This window comes from Mus caroli, unplaced genomic scaffold (genome assembly GCF_978045245.1).
Source record: "Mus caroli unplaced genomic scaffold, Mus_caroli_1 scaffold_10, whole genome shotgun sequence".
In the NCBI taxonomy this organism is placed as follows: Eukaryota; Metazoa; Chordata; class Mammalia; order Rodentia; family Muridae; genus Mus; species Mus caroli.
The window spans coordinates 93,313,593-93,330,833 of NW_028227265.1; the positions used below are offsets into that span (position 1 = coordinate 93,313,593).

Consider the following 17,241-nt stretch of genomic DNA (forward strand, 5'->3'; position numbering starts at 1 on the left):
CTACCTTAAATGTCTTAGGTATAAGAAGAGGACAATGGCTTAATTTCTATCTGTCCCAAACAAAACATGCACATCTGCTTTGTAATCTAAGTCAATACCTTGTCACAGAACTTCGCAGACATATTTTCTCCATCAACCAGATGCTCTGATAAAGTAAATTGGAAGCCAACATGCCAAAGACTATGTCCTAGCTTCCATAATTGACCATGGAACTGCAAACAAGCTACTGTAATCTGTAACACACCATGAGGTAGTTCTGAGGATTAAGTGGAATTTTAAAAGAACGCCCTACACTTACTAACCACTAAGTGGGAGTTGATTCTTGTACCATGGGACTTACTCTATGAAGAGTCTTCATTGCCTGTCACCTTCATTTACAACTTTGCCAGCAATCAAAAACCTTCTATTGCCAGTATGCCCACTCACTCAACAGAACTTGAAATTCTGCTGAAGACACTACACACTTTTGTCACATGACACAGGAGATATCAAGCTGGTACTAATCTAAAATCTTCCTCCCTGTTGACTGGTTTTCATGGCACCAGAGGATGTTATGTATTCTGCTGGTGGAGAGAAATCAACAGTGGATTCTATAAGCTTTGATAATGATCATCAATGGTGAGATATCCCCATCGGTACAATAACGGCGTGAATGTTATGGAAGTGACCAACAGTTATCTGATTGTATTTAAGGCCCACTTCACCAGAGGGCAATTCATACTTAAACCTGTAAAACTTAGCTAAGGAGGTCATACAAAATCTACTATTATTATTTTGCTAAGTGGAAAATGCATCAAACTGCCTTGTAAATATGTATCCCTGCACTCATAGATGAGTGCATCTCTCAGCCTTCATCCGAGAAGCCTCTCTCTCTCTGTATGCCTTTCTGTCTGTCTCTCCATCTTTCTCTCTCTGCATCTTTGCCTCTCTTTCTGTCCTTCTCTGTCTCTCTGTCTATCTCTGTCTCTCTCTTTCACATTCCAACATACACTCACAACAAATCACAAGTGTGAGGATGACTTTCTGGCCTCCATATTAATGGATGGATTGTATAGACTGTATAAACCTCTCTAATCTGCATGCACACATATGGTTGTACCCACACACTTTCTTCTACATCACACACACACACACACACACACACACACACACACACATTAATGCCTCTGTGCTGTTTTATATAAGAACAGTTGAATTGAGAGTTAGAAATTCAGGCTCCTTAATTCATTCTGAGTATCCACAAAGAATAGGGTCAACAGACTGCTCTGTTGAAACATTTCATTTTAACATGATAAAAATAATAATGGAATGGAAATTTTTTAAATTCTCATATTAATAAATTAACCCACGGAATCAGTACCTAGAGTAATAATAAGCAAGGAAGCAAGGATGCTTCCTTCTCAGCCTTACGGAAGGCACTACATTCCGTTCTCCCAGCAGCCCTAAGAAACACGGGATTTTCTACCCATTAAAAAAGAGTCAGGGTAGCTCATTCATGGGTTTACTGACAGTAGAGACAGGCCAAAGACTTGAAATGTGCAGTCATTGACCAAATAATTTGCTTTGTGGGCCTCCCAAAAGTTGGACAAAGAAATCCACCCAAAGTCAGAGAGTATGTTAGTTTAATATACCACCAATTCCATTTAAGCACAATATAGGCTGATTCTAACCTCAGACCAGAACATCATTGCAGACTCCCATACCCAAATCTAATGCCTTCACAGACTACTCCACCACGCTGATTTCTTTCCTATTGTCTGGATCTAGTTTTTACTATGTTTATGATGCATTGTTCATAATGATATTATTTTTTTCCTAATAAGGTCATAATTTTGTGCTCTCTTCTTTTTCAGGCTGTTCCATGTGTTGGAGAAAAGGAAATGGCTGGTGAGTTGACATTTGGGCTGTTTTTTGTCTCCTTCCTATATTGGAATAAAATTCCACCTTAAACTAGAATATCTAAAATGCACTAATCTCATCAATTTCTATGGGAAATGTTGTCAAATTCTTAGCAAATAAATCAGTTATTCTCAAAGAAAAGTACAGCCTTTTAGCATTGTATTGTTTCAAGGGCCTTCTCACAGTCTTACAATTAATTTCAATTACATTTTTTCTCTGGGGGGAGGATATTGATGTCGACCAATGTGATGAGGGGTGATCTTTGAAATTTGATTGTTGTTATTTGTCGACTCATTTTTTAATATCAAGTAGCTTGTTCAGTAGTCAGAAATAGATGTTCTTGGTGGATAAAATGGATAGTGCATGATTGAATGTAGCTAGGAAACAGTGAAACTGATGGCGAAAAATGGTGTTGCTTTTCACACTTTGGGATGCTTGTAAGTATTCCACAGTATGGTAAGGAAATGGGAAAAGATTGACGAGAGGCGTGAAAATACGAGAAATTCATCTGGAATTGGTAGAATTGTGTGCTTTAAAATCTTTTGGCCTTTCTCAAGATCATCTTTTGTGTTCAACCTAAAGAAAATAAAGATAAAACGAAGAGCAAATCCAGTTAGAATGTGCACCATTGACGTAAAGCCTCTTGTTTCGTTGCCAGACATGTGACGTCATCTAGTTCATAGGCATGTGATATTTAAGAGCAAGAGAGTGGAGGCAAGTTTCATCAAACCAAAAGAAAGTATGACTCAAGTTCCTTAGTGAGTTTGGGGCTTGTGAGTTTTTATTTACTCATTTTGACTTATGTATTTGTTTGAGGGAAGGAAGTGTATATACCGTGGCATGGGTACGGGAGTCAGAGGATCGATCGTTTATGGGAGTAGGTTTTCTCTTTCTACTATATGGGTTCTGGAATATAACTTGTATCGTAAGTTTTGGGGGTGAGAGTCATCTTGCCATCTTCTTCATGTATGAATAGGGGATGCTCATCTTTTCTTACCGGGATCCTGTTTTGTAGCCAGGAAGTTTTCATTCAAACATCTTAGCTCTTTAACACTGCAGGCTGAACTTCCCTATCATGTTTAGTTATTGGTGTCTGACTTCTTCACTCTAATAATACCAAGAGCCCCTTAGAATAGGAAGAGATGATTATCATGGATTCAATTTTCTATGAAGGAATAATAAAATTCTGTGTTGAATGGGCTCTGGTCATACAGATTAAATACATCTACGGGCATCAGGTGAGTTTAAGTAAGTTGTTAAGCCTCAGGATGTCTTCACACAGATTTTGCTGGGCTGTCTAGTTAAACAAGGACTAAATGGTTAAATGTGTGCATATACATCCTAACAACAAGGCAACTCAGGCCCCTACTTTGTCTGGAGTCGTGACACTCTTTGTCATTCCCTAGACTAGCTGTGATTTAAACAAAGTATATGACAGCAATGTTGCCATCTTATTCCAGAATAACAGCAAATTCTTGCATTCTCCCAAGGAGAACATTCAGGAATAAACTGTTGGCTGGTAGGGAGAGACAGAAGGGAAGGAACTTGCTTGTCTGAGGAGACAGAGTAGCGAAGCACCAACTCCTTCCTCTTCCTTTTCCTCTTCCTTTTCCTCTTCCTTTTCCTCTTCCTTTTTCTCTTCCTCTTAAATGGTGTCACTTGGGCATGGAGGACTGCTTCATTGTGTCACTTCTCAGATATTTCAGTTATGCTGTTATAACTCAGGATTCAGCACAGCATAAGCAGAGGGCATCCCCTGTTTCCTGTTACCTTGCCCAGTTTCCTCCTCTGCAACAGACAGAAACATAAAATTGACAGCCATACATTCTAATATTTGTGTTTAATATCAAGGAGGCAAAGTTTTCTAAGTTGATGGACGGCATGGTGGTGCATGCCGGAAGTAGAAAGGCATAGGATAGAGGTTCACAGATTCAGGGCAATTCTGGGCTACTTAGCATAGCAGCCCTATTTATAATAGCCAGAAGCTGGAAAGAAACCAGATGTCCCTCAACAGAGGAATGGATACAGAAAATGTGGTACATTTACACACTGGAGTACTATTCAGCTATTATAAACAATGAATTTATGAAATACTTAGGCAAATGGATGTATCTGGAGGATATCATCCTGAGTGAGGTAACCCAATCACAAAAGAAGTCACTTGATATGCACTCACTGATAAGTGGATATTAGCCCAGAAACCTAGAATACCCAAGATACAACTTCCAAAACACAAGAAAATCAAGAAGGAAGACCAATGTGTGGATAATTCATTCCTCCCTAGAATAGGGAACAAAACACCCATGGAAGGAGTTGCAGAGACCAAGTTTGGAGCTAAGATGAAAGGTTGGACCATCCAGAGACTGCCCCACCTGGGGGTCCATCCCATAACCGGCCACCAAATGCACTATTGCATATGCCAGCAAGATTTTGCTGAAGGGACCCTGATATAGCTGTCTCCTATGAGGCTTTGCCAGTGCCTGGCAAATACAGAAGTGGATTCTCACAGTCATCTATTGGATGAAACACAGGGCCCCCAAGACAGGAGCTAGAGAAAGTACCCAGGAGCTGAAGGGGTCTGCAACCCTATAGGTGGAACAACAATATGAACTAACCAGTACCCCAGAGCTCTTGACTCTAGCTGCATATGTAGCAGAAGATGGCCTAGTTAGCCATCATTGGGAAGAGAGGCCCCTTGGTCTTGCAAACTTTATATGCCCCAGTACAGGGAAACACCATGGCCAAGAAGAGGGAGTGGGTGGGTAGGGGAGCAGGGTGGGGGTAGGGTATAGGGGACTTTTGGGATAGCATTTGAAATGTAAATGAAGAAAATATCTAATAAAAAAGTGGGGAGAAAACACACTCAATAGAACAAAAGGAACCTAAACTTCCACAGAATAAGACAGAGAGAGAATCCCTTTTTCAGATTCAAGCTGTACTGACTAGATAACTTGCTGAACTGTCTCAGGCCTGTGCTTTTGATGGCAGGAAAATGTGAACAATGTTCTCTGATTGCCTAAGCTTGGATCGTGATGAAAAGGCATTTGTAATGGGCCAAGAACCAAATAAATAATACAATACTGATTTGTCTCAAAAAAATCTATAGATTTATGAGACATACAAATATATATTAATGATATATATGCATATATATGACAGGTATGTTGGTATACTCCTGTAATTAGCTGAAAAGCTGATGCAGGAGGATAGCTGTGAGTTCAAGGAAAGCCTAGAATACGTAGCAAATTCCAGACCAGTCTGAGGATCTCAGAAAGAGATCTTGCTGCAGTAAGTGAATAAAAGGAGTCAGCAAGTGGTCTCAGCCAGTAAACGCATTACCACCAAGCCTGATGATCTGAGGTCAATGTTCTGGACACACAAGGTGGAGAGACAGGAGGTTTCTTTTGACTTCCACACATGGAGGAACACACACACACACACATCCATGTAATGTAAATTCAAAACAGACAGAGGAAAGAAGTTGATAGACAGAGTTCATAGGTTTTCATAAGATCTTGCTGAAGAATTGAACCAGCTGAAATACATCACCTTGCCCAGTCTCAGGCATATCCCATATCACACACTTGATAATTCCTGTTGAATTCATTCTTATCTACAGTAAAACATTTACATGTCTGTGATATATTCCTAAATAAATTTTACTTTATAAATTCCTGGACAACGTGTTTTGCTTATGAGGAAATACAATTTTTATTGAATGTACCAATGTAAGAAAGAGATTAAGCGTTTAAAAGTTAGTGAGGTCACCTGTCAAGGGAACCCCTTGTATCTGAATAGTCTGTGAATAGAGGCATCAGATCATAGGGTCCAAATGAGAATATTATTTACTTCGAAAGTTGTGAAAGAGTGTCTGTATCTACATCTTCTCTTTCTAAGCTTGCCATATGCTGTGGAAAATATCCTGAGTCTATGAATGTAACTCTATTTGCTCCCAGTTCTACAACCCTCTGGTTTTAAGTTCCCACTGAAGAGAAGTGCTACAATAAAGCCAAAGGCTTACTCAGTCTTCCTGGGTAATTGAGTTCTTTAACAGGATTAAAACTTCCTATCCACCCTAAGGGCTGCCTTTTTGCCTTTTTTCTTTCCCTTTCTTTTTTTTTTTTCCTTGCTAAATGAAGGCAGCCTATTGTTCCTTACTAAGAAGGTCTATCTTTAACTTGTGTGACCTCTCATCCAAGCCAGCTGAAGCCTACTAGAGTGTGCTTTCTGAGCCTCTAAACAAAATTGCTTGTAGTGCCATGCACCCTCACTCTTGCCTTGGTCGTTCGTGGTGGTGTTAGCCATCCTCCGTTCCCATCAGTGCTGTTGGGCTTTCCCAACATCTCCACTCTTGCTCTTCCTTCTCCTGAGGGCCAACCCTCCAAGGCGAGCACTTGGAACATCATTCTGTGCGCTCATCCCATAAGTACTCACTGATCAGCTACGTCTCCTAGGCATCCTATTAGGGTCTCACGAAAATTTAATTATGATAACTGCTTGTAGGAACTCAGCCACTTGGAGAATAAATAGCATCTGCAAGTTAGCATCCTGCTCTTTCCAACAGAGCATTTTTTTAGCACTTTGTTCGAAACTTCCTAGGAAAAGAATCATACTAAAACTGCTTATAGGAACCTATATCAGAGCGTATGTTCTTAAGACTGAAATAAATATTCTTTGGATCAACCAATTCACTCGTAAAAGAATTAGACTCATACCACACAAGTATCAGCATATTTTGTATTCCTTCATCTATGATATTTTCATTATTTTTATTAGTCACCAAAGGAGTTCACCTAGAGAATGGCCCAGTGGGCACAATGGTGGGTTATAACTCCAGCAACAGCAACTTTGGGATCATATATTCAAATCCAACATGACATACATAGTTAAGGCCTATCTTTAAAAAAAAAAAATCAAGAACCACCCCACCCCATGCACACAGAGAAAACAAAACAACAGAAAAGAAAAACACAGACGATACCTTGAGCCTCTGGTATCTACCCTGGTACATCTGCTCCCTATCTGTGTAGCCTTCAGCAAGTTATGCAACTCCGTCATTCTTCTCATTTACCAGTGTGAATGAAGAAACCATCACGCTCTTGTTGTAAGCAGGGAAGCCTGGTTCAGTGAGTTCGTAAAGCATAGCTTGTTCTGGTGGTTATGTAGTGCACATAACCACTGCGCACTGGGCCTCAAAAAGATGAGCTATGTCGCTGCTGTCTGTGTGTGCGCCCTCGGGACACCACATAACAGCTATCTACGTAGCTGCCCTTGTAGAAGAGAGATCATCTTCTTCACAAGTCTGAGCTGATTCCGATATGTTATTCTTTGCAGTTGGTCATCTTTTAGCCTCCCTGCAGAAATTATTTTCTCTTTGACACTGAAATCCTCTCTTATGAATATCTATATCTACAATTCAATATCTACAAAAGATTAGTCCTTGATGAGTATATATTTCCACTTTGCTTATTTTTCCACAATCACCCTGTCTACCCAGTCTGGTACTGTTATTAGATCCTGTCTACCAAGAAACCAGACTCACAGAGTATCCAGCCATTCCTGCCTGCTCTTATATCTGCCAGCTCCTCTTCAGCTTGAACTCTTTCTGCCATCCCTCTCACTGGATCCTCTACTTTTCAATGGGATTCTTCAATACTGTCCAGAACTGGTCTCCCTGCATTTTATAGATTTATTTTAATTATATGTAGATATGTGTCTGTGTTTTGGGATATGTGCACATGTCCTCAGAGGCCAGTGTTTGAATCCCCTGGAGCTGGAATGACAGACAATTTTGAGCTACCCTGCAAACCCCATCAAATTTGAATCCTCTGCAAGAGCGGCATAGCTCTTAACCATTGAGCATCTCCCCAGATCCTTACTATGGCTTTTATAATATTCTTTAATTAAACTCCATGCAACTGAATCGAAGGCACTTGTTTCCCACTAGGAATTTCATTGATATACATATATATCAATGAAAATTATATATGTATATATATGTAAATTTTTTCTCTCTATGCCTTTGGGTGGATGTGTGGATGGTTGATTGGTTGGTTGGTAGATCTAACTAGAGTCATCACATCCAACCAGAGAATGCCTTCTAATTTTTTATCTCTATCCTTTTGCCTTGATATGAGGTATAAATGGTTTTTTTGTTTTTCTGTTTTTTGGGTTTTTTTGTTTGGTTGGTTTTGTTTTTGTTTTTTTCGAGACAGGGTTTCTCTGGCTCTCCTGGAACTCACTTTGTAGACTATGCTGGCCTCGAACTCAGAAATCTGCCTGCCTCTGCCTCCCAAGTGCTGGGATTAAAGGTGTGTGCCACTACTTGCAAACTTTATATGCCCCAATATAGGGGAATGCCAGGGCCAAAAGAATGGGAATGGGTGGGTAGGGAAGTGGGGGGCGCTATGGGGGGACTTTTGGGATAGCATTGGAAATGTAATTGAGGAAAATATGTAAAAAAAAAAAAAGATTAGTATGAATGGAAGGGATCAAAATCCCCACAACAAAAATAAAGCTTTGGTTTTTATAAGTAAAAAAAAAAAAAAAGAAAGAAAGAAAAATTACCTCCAAAAAAAAAAAAAAAAAAAAAAGGTGTGTGCCACTAACGCCCGGCTAAATGTTTTCTTATTTAAAAAAATAAATAAATAAAATAGGGATGGTAAATAAGAACTAAGTTAGAAACTGAAAGATGTCCAATTTGGAAAAAAAAAAGATAAAGGTTGTTTTTCTTCATTATGAATAAAAATATTTGCATTAAATCCAGTGGAGGAGAAATATATTTATACCAGTGAGTTTGAATGTTGGTATTACAGAAGCATGAAGTAGCTCAGAAAATAGAAACAATTTAGTCACTAAAATGATCTCTCAGGATGCACGTGAAGAATACTGCAGTTTGTGGTGAAGTGTCTCATGCTAAAATCCAATCTCAAAACACCTTCTGTAAGCTCACACAGTTGTCTGTGCCCGTTGTGGTTAGCGGACATGGCACTATCTGCTAATCTGTTGCAGTTTATTAGATCCAACAGAACTATCACCTCCATAATGAATCATTATGCAGTCAGAGCCAGCCCTTGGTCTCTGCTCCTGGGAGCAGGCTGTGTGCTTTCTGCTGCAGTTCCTTATCTTGCCTACTTAGCCTCTTCTCCTCCTCCCCAGGCCTGTCTTAGTCAACAATGCTGTCTTTGTGTCCCATGAAACTAGAAAAATCAGCTTCCTTGCGGGTTTTGTGTCCAGTTTAATCAAACCGCTATAATCACAAAAAAGACTTCCAGTTCACTAACAGTGATGAGAGTTAACACTCTTCTAAAATTGGTGTTTAACTTTCTCTCTCCTTCCTCCTTTGCCCCTACTTTTCTCCACAACTGCCAAGTATCTCAACCAAGTAATTGATTAGTGGTAGCAGCAATAGCTGGAGATGTACTCCACACGAATGAAAGAAGGGTACCAATGAGGAAAATGACTTTGAATATAACTTTGGCTGGAGTCCTTGGTTGTGTTTCATAGAATGTTTGTTCTCCTGCCTTGAGGTTATTTGGTTGGCCATAAAAATGCTAGAAATCAAGATAGTGAATAATTCAGCCTGAAACTCCTCTGAAAGCTATCTTTCAAAACGATAGAGCGAAGCCACACTCTCTGCAAACTTAGTGTAGCAGGCAAAGCAGAAAACTAACAAACAAACAAACACTGCTTTTTGACAAAGGGGTGAGAAGAGAAATCCCAGGTTTCCTTCATTTCAATCCATGCTCCTTGTAAACACAGTAAAGAACAAAACCCGGACTGAGTGACATTTGGTATTCATTTCCTTGGCAGCCTTTGATCAGTAAAAAGGGAAATGCAGATGAAAATATTTTTAAAAGACAACCATTCCCCCCCCCCAAAAAAAAAAAAACCTAAAATAAAAAGATACTTGCCCTTTTCCTGGTCTGATTATCAGAGATAGTTGTTACCAGTTATCAGTGTGAGAATCTGCAAACTAACTTTGATTGGAAGAAAATAAAAGGGCCACCCAATTTCAGAATTCTTTGCAAAACGTCACTGTTTCCTGTCTCTAGCTTAATATCAATAGCATTAGTTTAATTTCTGTCCCCTGTACCAAATAAACTACAAGCATCTTGAAAGACAGAAATTTGTTTCATTCAGCTCTGTATCCCAGCGCCTGGACTTATTCTAAATGTTTGATGTTTAGTAAATACATGAATATATTTAAAATCTTCCATTGCTTAAATCTCTGTGATGCTGTCAAAGCCTACTGTATGATCTTCTAGTTCTAAGTGAAGCTCTTCCTAAGACCCTTAGCTGCTTGCCCAGTGTCCATGTGATCTAAAAATTGTCAGCTCTAGTCAAAGTTCCAAATGCCCTTTCCACTTTCACTCTCAGAAAAGTGACTTAAACTATTTTTATACAAATAGCATATAAATACTCACTTGTTGCATTATTTTTTTAAGTTTTATGGTCTCTACTTTTCTGCTTTTTTATAAGGAAAGAATTTAGGGTATGCCCACATATAACTTCACAGTTTCTCTTAAATCTACTGTAAACTGTTGGCTGTGTTTGAGTGGGCTATTGAGAAGAAACACATTAGCTTCCAGGTATCAGGAATTCCTTTAACATATGTGTCTCTGTGTGTCTCTGTGTGTGTGTTCGTGTGCGTGTGTGTGTGTGTGTGCGTGTGTGTGTGTGTGTGTGTGTGTGTGTGTGTGTGTGTGTTCTACTCTTAAATGCCAAATTCTTGACTATGGGATATTTTGAAATACAGTTTCTAAATATTTCTTATCTTCTATTTTTAGCATATTGCTAATTAAGTAAAACAATTTTATTATAGCTATTTTTCTCCATTATATTTCAACCAATACTGATAGGTATTTTCTATTAAGTTCTGTCTGCTTCATATTCTCCCCCCAGCTCTTTACAGCTGAAGGTCCTACTTCAGTATTTAGTGTTTCTTAAGATGTATTTCTGTCTGTGAATTTATAAGCTCCTTCTACCATAATTGGAAACTTAAATGGAGGAGAGATGACTGTAGCATCTTATAGAGATGCAGCAAAGCAGGACTCTATGTATCTATGAGGGGTTTGTAGACATGATTGGATCATGAGGGCTCTGACCTAATCAATGGTTCAATCCATTAACACATTCAAAATTTTAGGAGACTCTTGGAAGATAGTAGAACTGTGGAATTCAGGGTCCTGGTTAAGAAGAAGTTGGTCACTGGAGGCACGCCACTGAAGGGTATTCCTTACCTTGGCCACATTTTGTCTCCTCTTTTTCATAGATGCCATGATCTGAGTCACTCTCCACCACAAGCTTCCACCATCCTGAGATTCCATCTCATCCCTGGGTCAAAGCAATAGACACAACTGACCTTGGAGTGTAGTCTCTAAAAGCATGAACCAAAATCAGTCCCCCCTCCATCTAAATTGCCTTTATAGTTATTGTCACAATGATGAAAAGTCATGCCTCCCATTTCATCTCTGACATACAGCACGGCATCTCACACAGAGCAAATGCATTAAAAATATTTTTGGAAAAGTCTGCTTATTTGGCAAACCAAGAGGTTCCTGTGGGAAGTCGGTTAATTGCCAGGATATTGATAAGCAGGACGTTTCATGGTATTTGACAAAGTTAATATTTCTTTTCTGAAAAAGTCCGTGGACATTGTACTCCTCTTCTGGGAAGGACTGGCTATTGGTGACATGAAGAGGTAACTGAGAACTACCAACATGGGCAGAGGGAAGAGTTTTGTACTTCAGTGTTTTAATCAGTGTCTTACTGTCTCAGTTAGGGTTTCCATTCCTGTGAGAGACACCATGACCAAAGCAACTCTTATAAAAGAAGACATTTAACTGTGGTTGTCTTACAGTTTCAGAGGTTCAGTCCATTATCATCATGGCAAAAAGCATGGCAGAGTCAAGGCAGACATGGGGCTGGAAAAGGAGCTGAGAGTTCTACATCTTGATCTGCAGGCAGCAGAAGGAGACTGTTTTCCATGCTGGGAGGAGCTTGGCCATAGGAAACCTCAAAGACGACCCCACAGGGACACATTTCCTCCAACAAAGCCACACCTCCTAATAATGGTACTCCCCATGGGCCAAGCATAAAAACACATGAGTCTGGGGGGTGTCAAACCTATTCAGACCACCACACTCATTTTGCTTTCTGTTGCTGGGACTGGCAGGGGTGAGGGGTAGGGGGAAAGCAACTTGGAAAGAAGAAAAGGATGTGTTTGGCTTACATATTCCAAGACACAGTTTACTAAGAACAGATAAGGCAGGAACTCAAGGTATGAACCTAGTGGAAGCAGGAGATGTTGTACAAGCCATGAAGTAGTAATGCTTATTGGCTTGCTCCTCCTGGCTTGCTCCTCCTGAATTGCTCAGTATATATACTCAGTATATATACATCCAGGACCACCAGTTCATGGGTAGCATCACACATAATGGTCCAGACCCTGCCACATTAATCAATAATTAAGAAGATGCTTCCCAGCCTTGCCTGCAGGACAGACGGATGAAGCCATCTCCTCAGCTGTAGATCCTTCTTCTGAAATAGCTCTAATGATGTCAACCTGACAGAAAACTAACCAGAACAACTGCTACCAACATTTCAGCTACAGAAAAACTAACACATCACTCATCTTTCTTGAAGAATGATCAATACAGAAGGCACTTTTGTTTCCACTTTATTTAGAAAACAAAAGAAGAACGTTCATTGAGTTTAACTTGCAATGATCTTTTCTTGGGTGCCCTTTAACTGCCTCTGTAGAATTTCTCACACGTGGACAGTGATTCAGTTAGTTTCATTAATGATATGAATATAGAGAGATACACACAGGTAGTTATATATTGACTGTAATCTCTCTGGAAGGTGCATTTAATTTGGAAGTTACACATAACAAAAAAAAAAATGACCTTGACCTTTTGGAGATGAAATGGCCTATGCAGTCTTCCCTTAATTAATATCTATTGCCTATAATAACTTTGATTTGTTTTTCTGTTGGCAAGAGTTTGAAATCAGCATCTCTTCCACTGGGTTAATGACCATTTGTGTTGAAGGATTAAGACAGGACTTTGGCACATGGTCTAAGAGCAAAATCATGAGTTGTCATTTAAAAAAATGAATTAACTGATGCCCAATTAAACGCTGGTGTTCCTCTTGATATTGAGTGCAGACTGTCTGGAAAATTAATCAGAGGAAGAATGGATCCTGGATAAGGGAAGCTATTTTGTCCTAATTAATGTAGCCAGGTAGAAATGATAGAGTTCCACACGTGCTGCCTAACCGGAATAGTTGCTAAGGAGCCTCATTCAGCAATCACTGCAGGGCAATGTGTTTGCTTTCAAAATTTGTCAACCACGGGCTTCCATAGAAAACACATTCCAGTGACTCCCAAAGGCTCATGTTGTAATATTCCTCTTAATGGAAAGATTAATTCCATTCTTTCCTATGGATTTAAGGAAGGGTGAGTGAGGGACAACATCCCAGCTCCTGGCTTCTTTACTCTTCCTATCTTTAAGTCTGTGCTTTGCTTGGGTGTATTCACCAGGTATGTCTACCACTGTCCTGTGATTTCCTGAAAGGAGACATCTTTTTTTTTTCCTGTACTTCTGAGACCAGTAGCATAGCAGGTGCTTGAGTTGGTATGTGTTCCTAAATGATAGACTGGGTTAAAGAACAGCGTGCCTGCACTGTGAACAGATGCTCAGCAGGTAAACATTTCCTTAATTATCTAGCTTCCCTGTTTGAGAGATGCCTGCCTGTGTCCTACATCAGAGGGAAGGAAGAACCAAGGCTCAGTGAGGCTCCTAAGGGACCCAGGGTCAAACTGTAGATTCATCAAATGCCTAAATGCCATGATGCCTGAGCTGACGAATCCATTTTTCTATAACCTGGCCTTACCCTTCCTTTCTGACCTTCCTCTTTTAACATGCACCTTCTGCTGTTGCCATGGTAACAACTTCACATTTTTTCCCCCTGAATCTTCTCCATCTGCCATGGCCTTCAGACTTGTGCTTCCCTCCTAGACATTCTCTTCTCTGTTCCTCCAAAGACTTGCTGTGGATTCTCTGTGACATCTCCTATCATAACCCATGCCCAAATTAATTTCACACTGTTGGGAATGTTACAGCTGTAGTATGCAGACCTTCCGTATACCAGCTGTTTATGTCCCTCATCCTAGATGGGTTGTGATATTGCTTGATTGTTTTGTTTACTCTACTTTTGCATATTATCCAAGATATCAAAATTAGCCTCCAAATTATCATTTGAAACATTACTGAATACGGTGCTGGGCACCGAGAAGGAACTGGGGTAATAAAGGAGCATTTCTTTTTCCACTGCAGTTTTAAGTTGAGAGCAGTACTGAGTGGGAAGCACAGCAATATTGAGTGTGGAGCATGGTTCAAAGTGTGATATTCCTCTGGTCAAGGCAAAACAAAGGACATGATGGCATGGGGCACTGAGTGATATACATTTAAGCCCCTCCAACACTTGTCAGGGATTGGTAACTTCTTTTAGGTGCTAAATATTTCATTGTGAGTATATATAGTAGTCTCTTGTCCATAGAGAATATAATGCACAACCTCCAATGAATGTTTGAAACCATAGATAGTATAGAATCCCCTCTATACTTGGCTTGTTTTCTAGACATAAGCTATTCAAGAGCAAACAAGGTCTAGTGAGTACAATGTAAATATGCTGGCTGGGAATGGTTCACATTCCAGGTAGGAGAGAACAGAATAGCAAGATTGCATCACAGAATTCGGAACATCTAAAATATGGACTGTTTGTCCCTGGCTGACTGATCCAGTTCTTGGGAGGCGACTCCCACACCAGCAGAACCGATCTGGATCGCTCCCTGCTTGACTCTATCGGTTGGATACAATACAAATGAATTCTGTACACCTGGGTGCTTAGACATCCATCCCCAAATTTCTATGACTAGACAATTATGGTCAATCTGTCTCTGAGAGTTCTGATGCTTATCTCTCCCTGAGACTTTATATCATTTCCTATTTCTAATACACGTGTTTTCAAACTAAGTATATGCCATAATGAGTATGCTTTGGGTCTCAGAATGTGTCATAACCAGCCACTATAAAGAACCAGTCTCTATTTTCCTATTTATCTATTCTTATAAAATCTAGCAACATCTGAGAATATAATGAATGCTTGATAAAATCATGAGTTTTCACAAAGATATTGTCTTTTATATGACAAAAAATCATATTTCTGAATTGAAATTATGTTTTAGCACATTGAATATCTTTCCATTTCATCTTCTTTCAGTACCATTTATCCAAGTCATCAGCACCATACCTGTTTATAAGATATGGGAGTTTCTTTTTCCTCTTCAGCAAGTAAATGTTTTCTATGTCTTTTAAAACCATTTACTTGTATCCCAGGAAACGGCTCTGTTTTAAATCTGCATTGTAATTTCATTACAGTGCCACTGCTCCCAGTAACTTTACATCTTCAGTACACTATACACTCATGTTTCCTCATTAAAATTAAATATCTAGATACTAATCAATAATACCTAGCACTGTAAGCTCACAAGACGGAGGAATATAAACAATATAAACAATAGATGTGTTTATCTAATGCTTGAAGCCAACACTGTACTGAGCACAGGGACCCCAATGGACAAGTTAGGGGAAGGACTGAAAGAGCCAAAGGGGCCTTATCTGACATCAATGGGAAGGGAGGCCCTTGGTCCTATGAAGGCTCGATGCTCCAGTATAGAGGAATGTTAGGGCAGTGAGGCAGAAGTGGGTGGGTGGGTGGGTGGGGAGAGCACCCTCATAGAAGCAGGGTAAGGGGGGTTGTGATAGAGGGGTTACAGAGGGAAAACCAGAAGAGGAGATAACATTTGAAATGTAAATAAATAAAATATCCAATTAAAAAAAGAAAATGTGTTTATCTAAGGAAATTATGAGCCAAAAATATGAATGTGATACCTAGTACAGACTTTTAAGTAAAAAAATCTTTGGTAGAAAAACTCTGAATTTTTTTAGACATATTCTATACAATTTGTCCTTAATGAAAGAATATACTTACACAGGAGCATTTCTGTAATGTTTTCTTCTACAAACCTACTATTCTCTCAATATCTATTTGTCTGTCTATCTGTCTGTCTGTCTGTCTATCTATCTATCTCTTTTAGTTAAGTCAGGACTTCAACACCTAGGTTTTCTAAAACAGAATCTTTTGTCCTTGTAAAGATGTACTAGGACAAATATGGGCCACCACCAACTACGATTGTGGGAAGGTGTGTCTGTAGTGTGTGGAGTGTGTGTGTGTGTGTGTGTGTGTGTGTGTGTGTGTGTGTGGCCATGTGTGTGCAAACATGTAAAATTCATTGTCCTATTCAGATACTCTCAACTATTTGGGGGGGGGGGGGGAACAGTGTGTCTCTCTCTCTCAGATTTTGCTAAACTGGCTAGGATCAGCCCGTCTCCACATGGCCTGGCTACCACCAGCACTGGGATCATAGACATGTGATACCAGACCCAGCTTTTGTGTGAATGCTGGGTAATCAGACTCAGAGCTTCGTGTTTACCTGGCAAGCACTTCACCAGTGATGCCATCTCCCTACCATGGCTTGGATTTTCTTTTTGTTACTATTTCTTCCTGAGGCCCCCTTCCAGTTGAAATGGTAAAAGGGGGAGCTTCCCTTTGTGGAGAAAGAGGATTGCTCAGGTACCCCAACAGATATAAGATTTTTTTTTCTTATTTTGGGACTTTAGTGGATCAAGGAGTCAACTTAACATTGCAATAAACCTCCCATTGTTTTATAATATTGTGGTGCACCAAGTTTAGGCCCTTTAAAAAGTAGAGGTGGCTGAGGCTGGGGATGTAGCCATGTTGGTACTATACATGCCTACCTAGCATGCCTGAAGGTCTAAGGATCACACATGGGAATCTTTGTAGTCCCACAGGTCAGTTAGCCCAGCAACACTCAGGAGCTGGAGGCAGGACACCTGGAAGTTCAAGGTCATCCATGATTACACGGTGAATACAGGGCAAGCCGTGGCTATGTGAAACCTTGTCTCATAAATAAATAGATAGGGAGAAGGTGGTCATCTCCGTGTGACTTTGTGGACCCAATTCTGAGACGGGACTTACCATTCTGCAACTAATATCAAGCCGTTTCCCTAGAAGGCCCACGGCAACAAAAAATTAAACACATCCCCAATCTCACTAGCATGCGCACATGCAAGGGATACAGACCAAAGAGTCCAGATAGACCCATTCAAAGTGTCCTTGCAAACAGAGATGTATAGACAACAGTCTGCGCACCGCCAGGCCTGAAGAACAGTCTAGAACAGACTCCGGCTCTCT

General features: G+C 40.0%; 1 protein-coding gene across 3 annotated transcripts in view; it reads left to right on the top strand.

Moving 5' to 3' along the window:
- The window catches only part of Dlc1 (DLC1 Rho GTPase activating protein), a 430,556-nt gene that overhangs the window by 225,084 nt on the left and 188,231 nt on the right, over window positions 1-17,241 (top strand). For all 3 annotated transcript variants that reach the window (XM_029480999.2, XM_021169372.3, XM_085844015.1), the window contains exon 5: window positions 1,854-1,887. In XM_029480999.2, coding sequence (XP_029336859.1) covers window positions 1,854-1,887 — 34 coding nt within the window. The remainder of the gene's footprint in view (window positions 1-1,853; window positions 1,888-17,241) is intronic.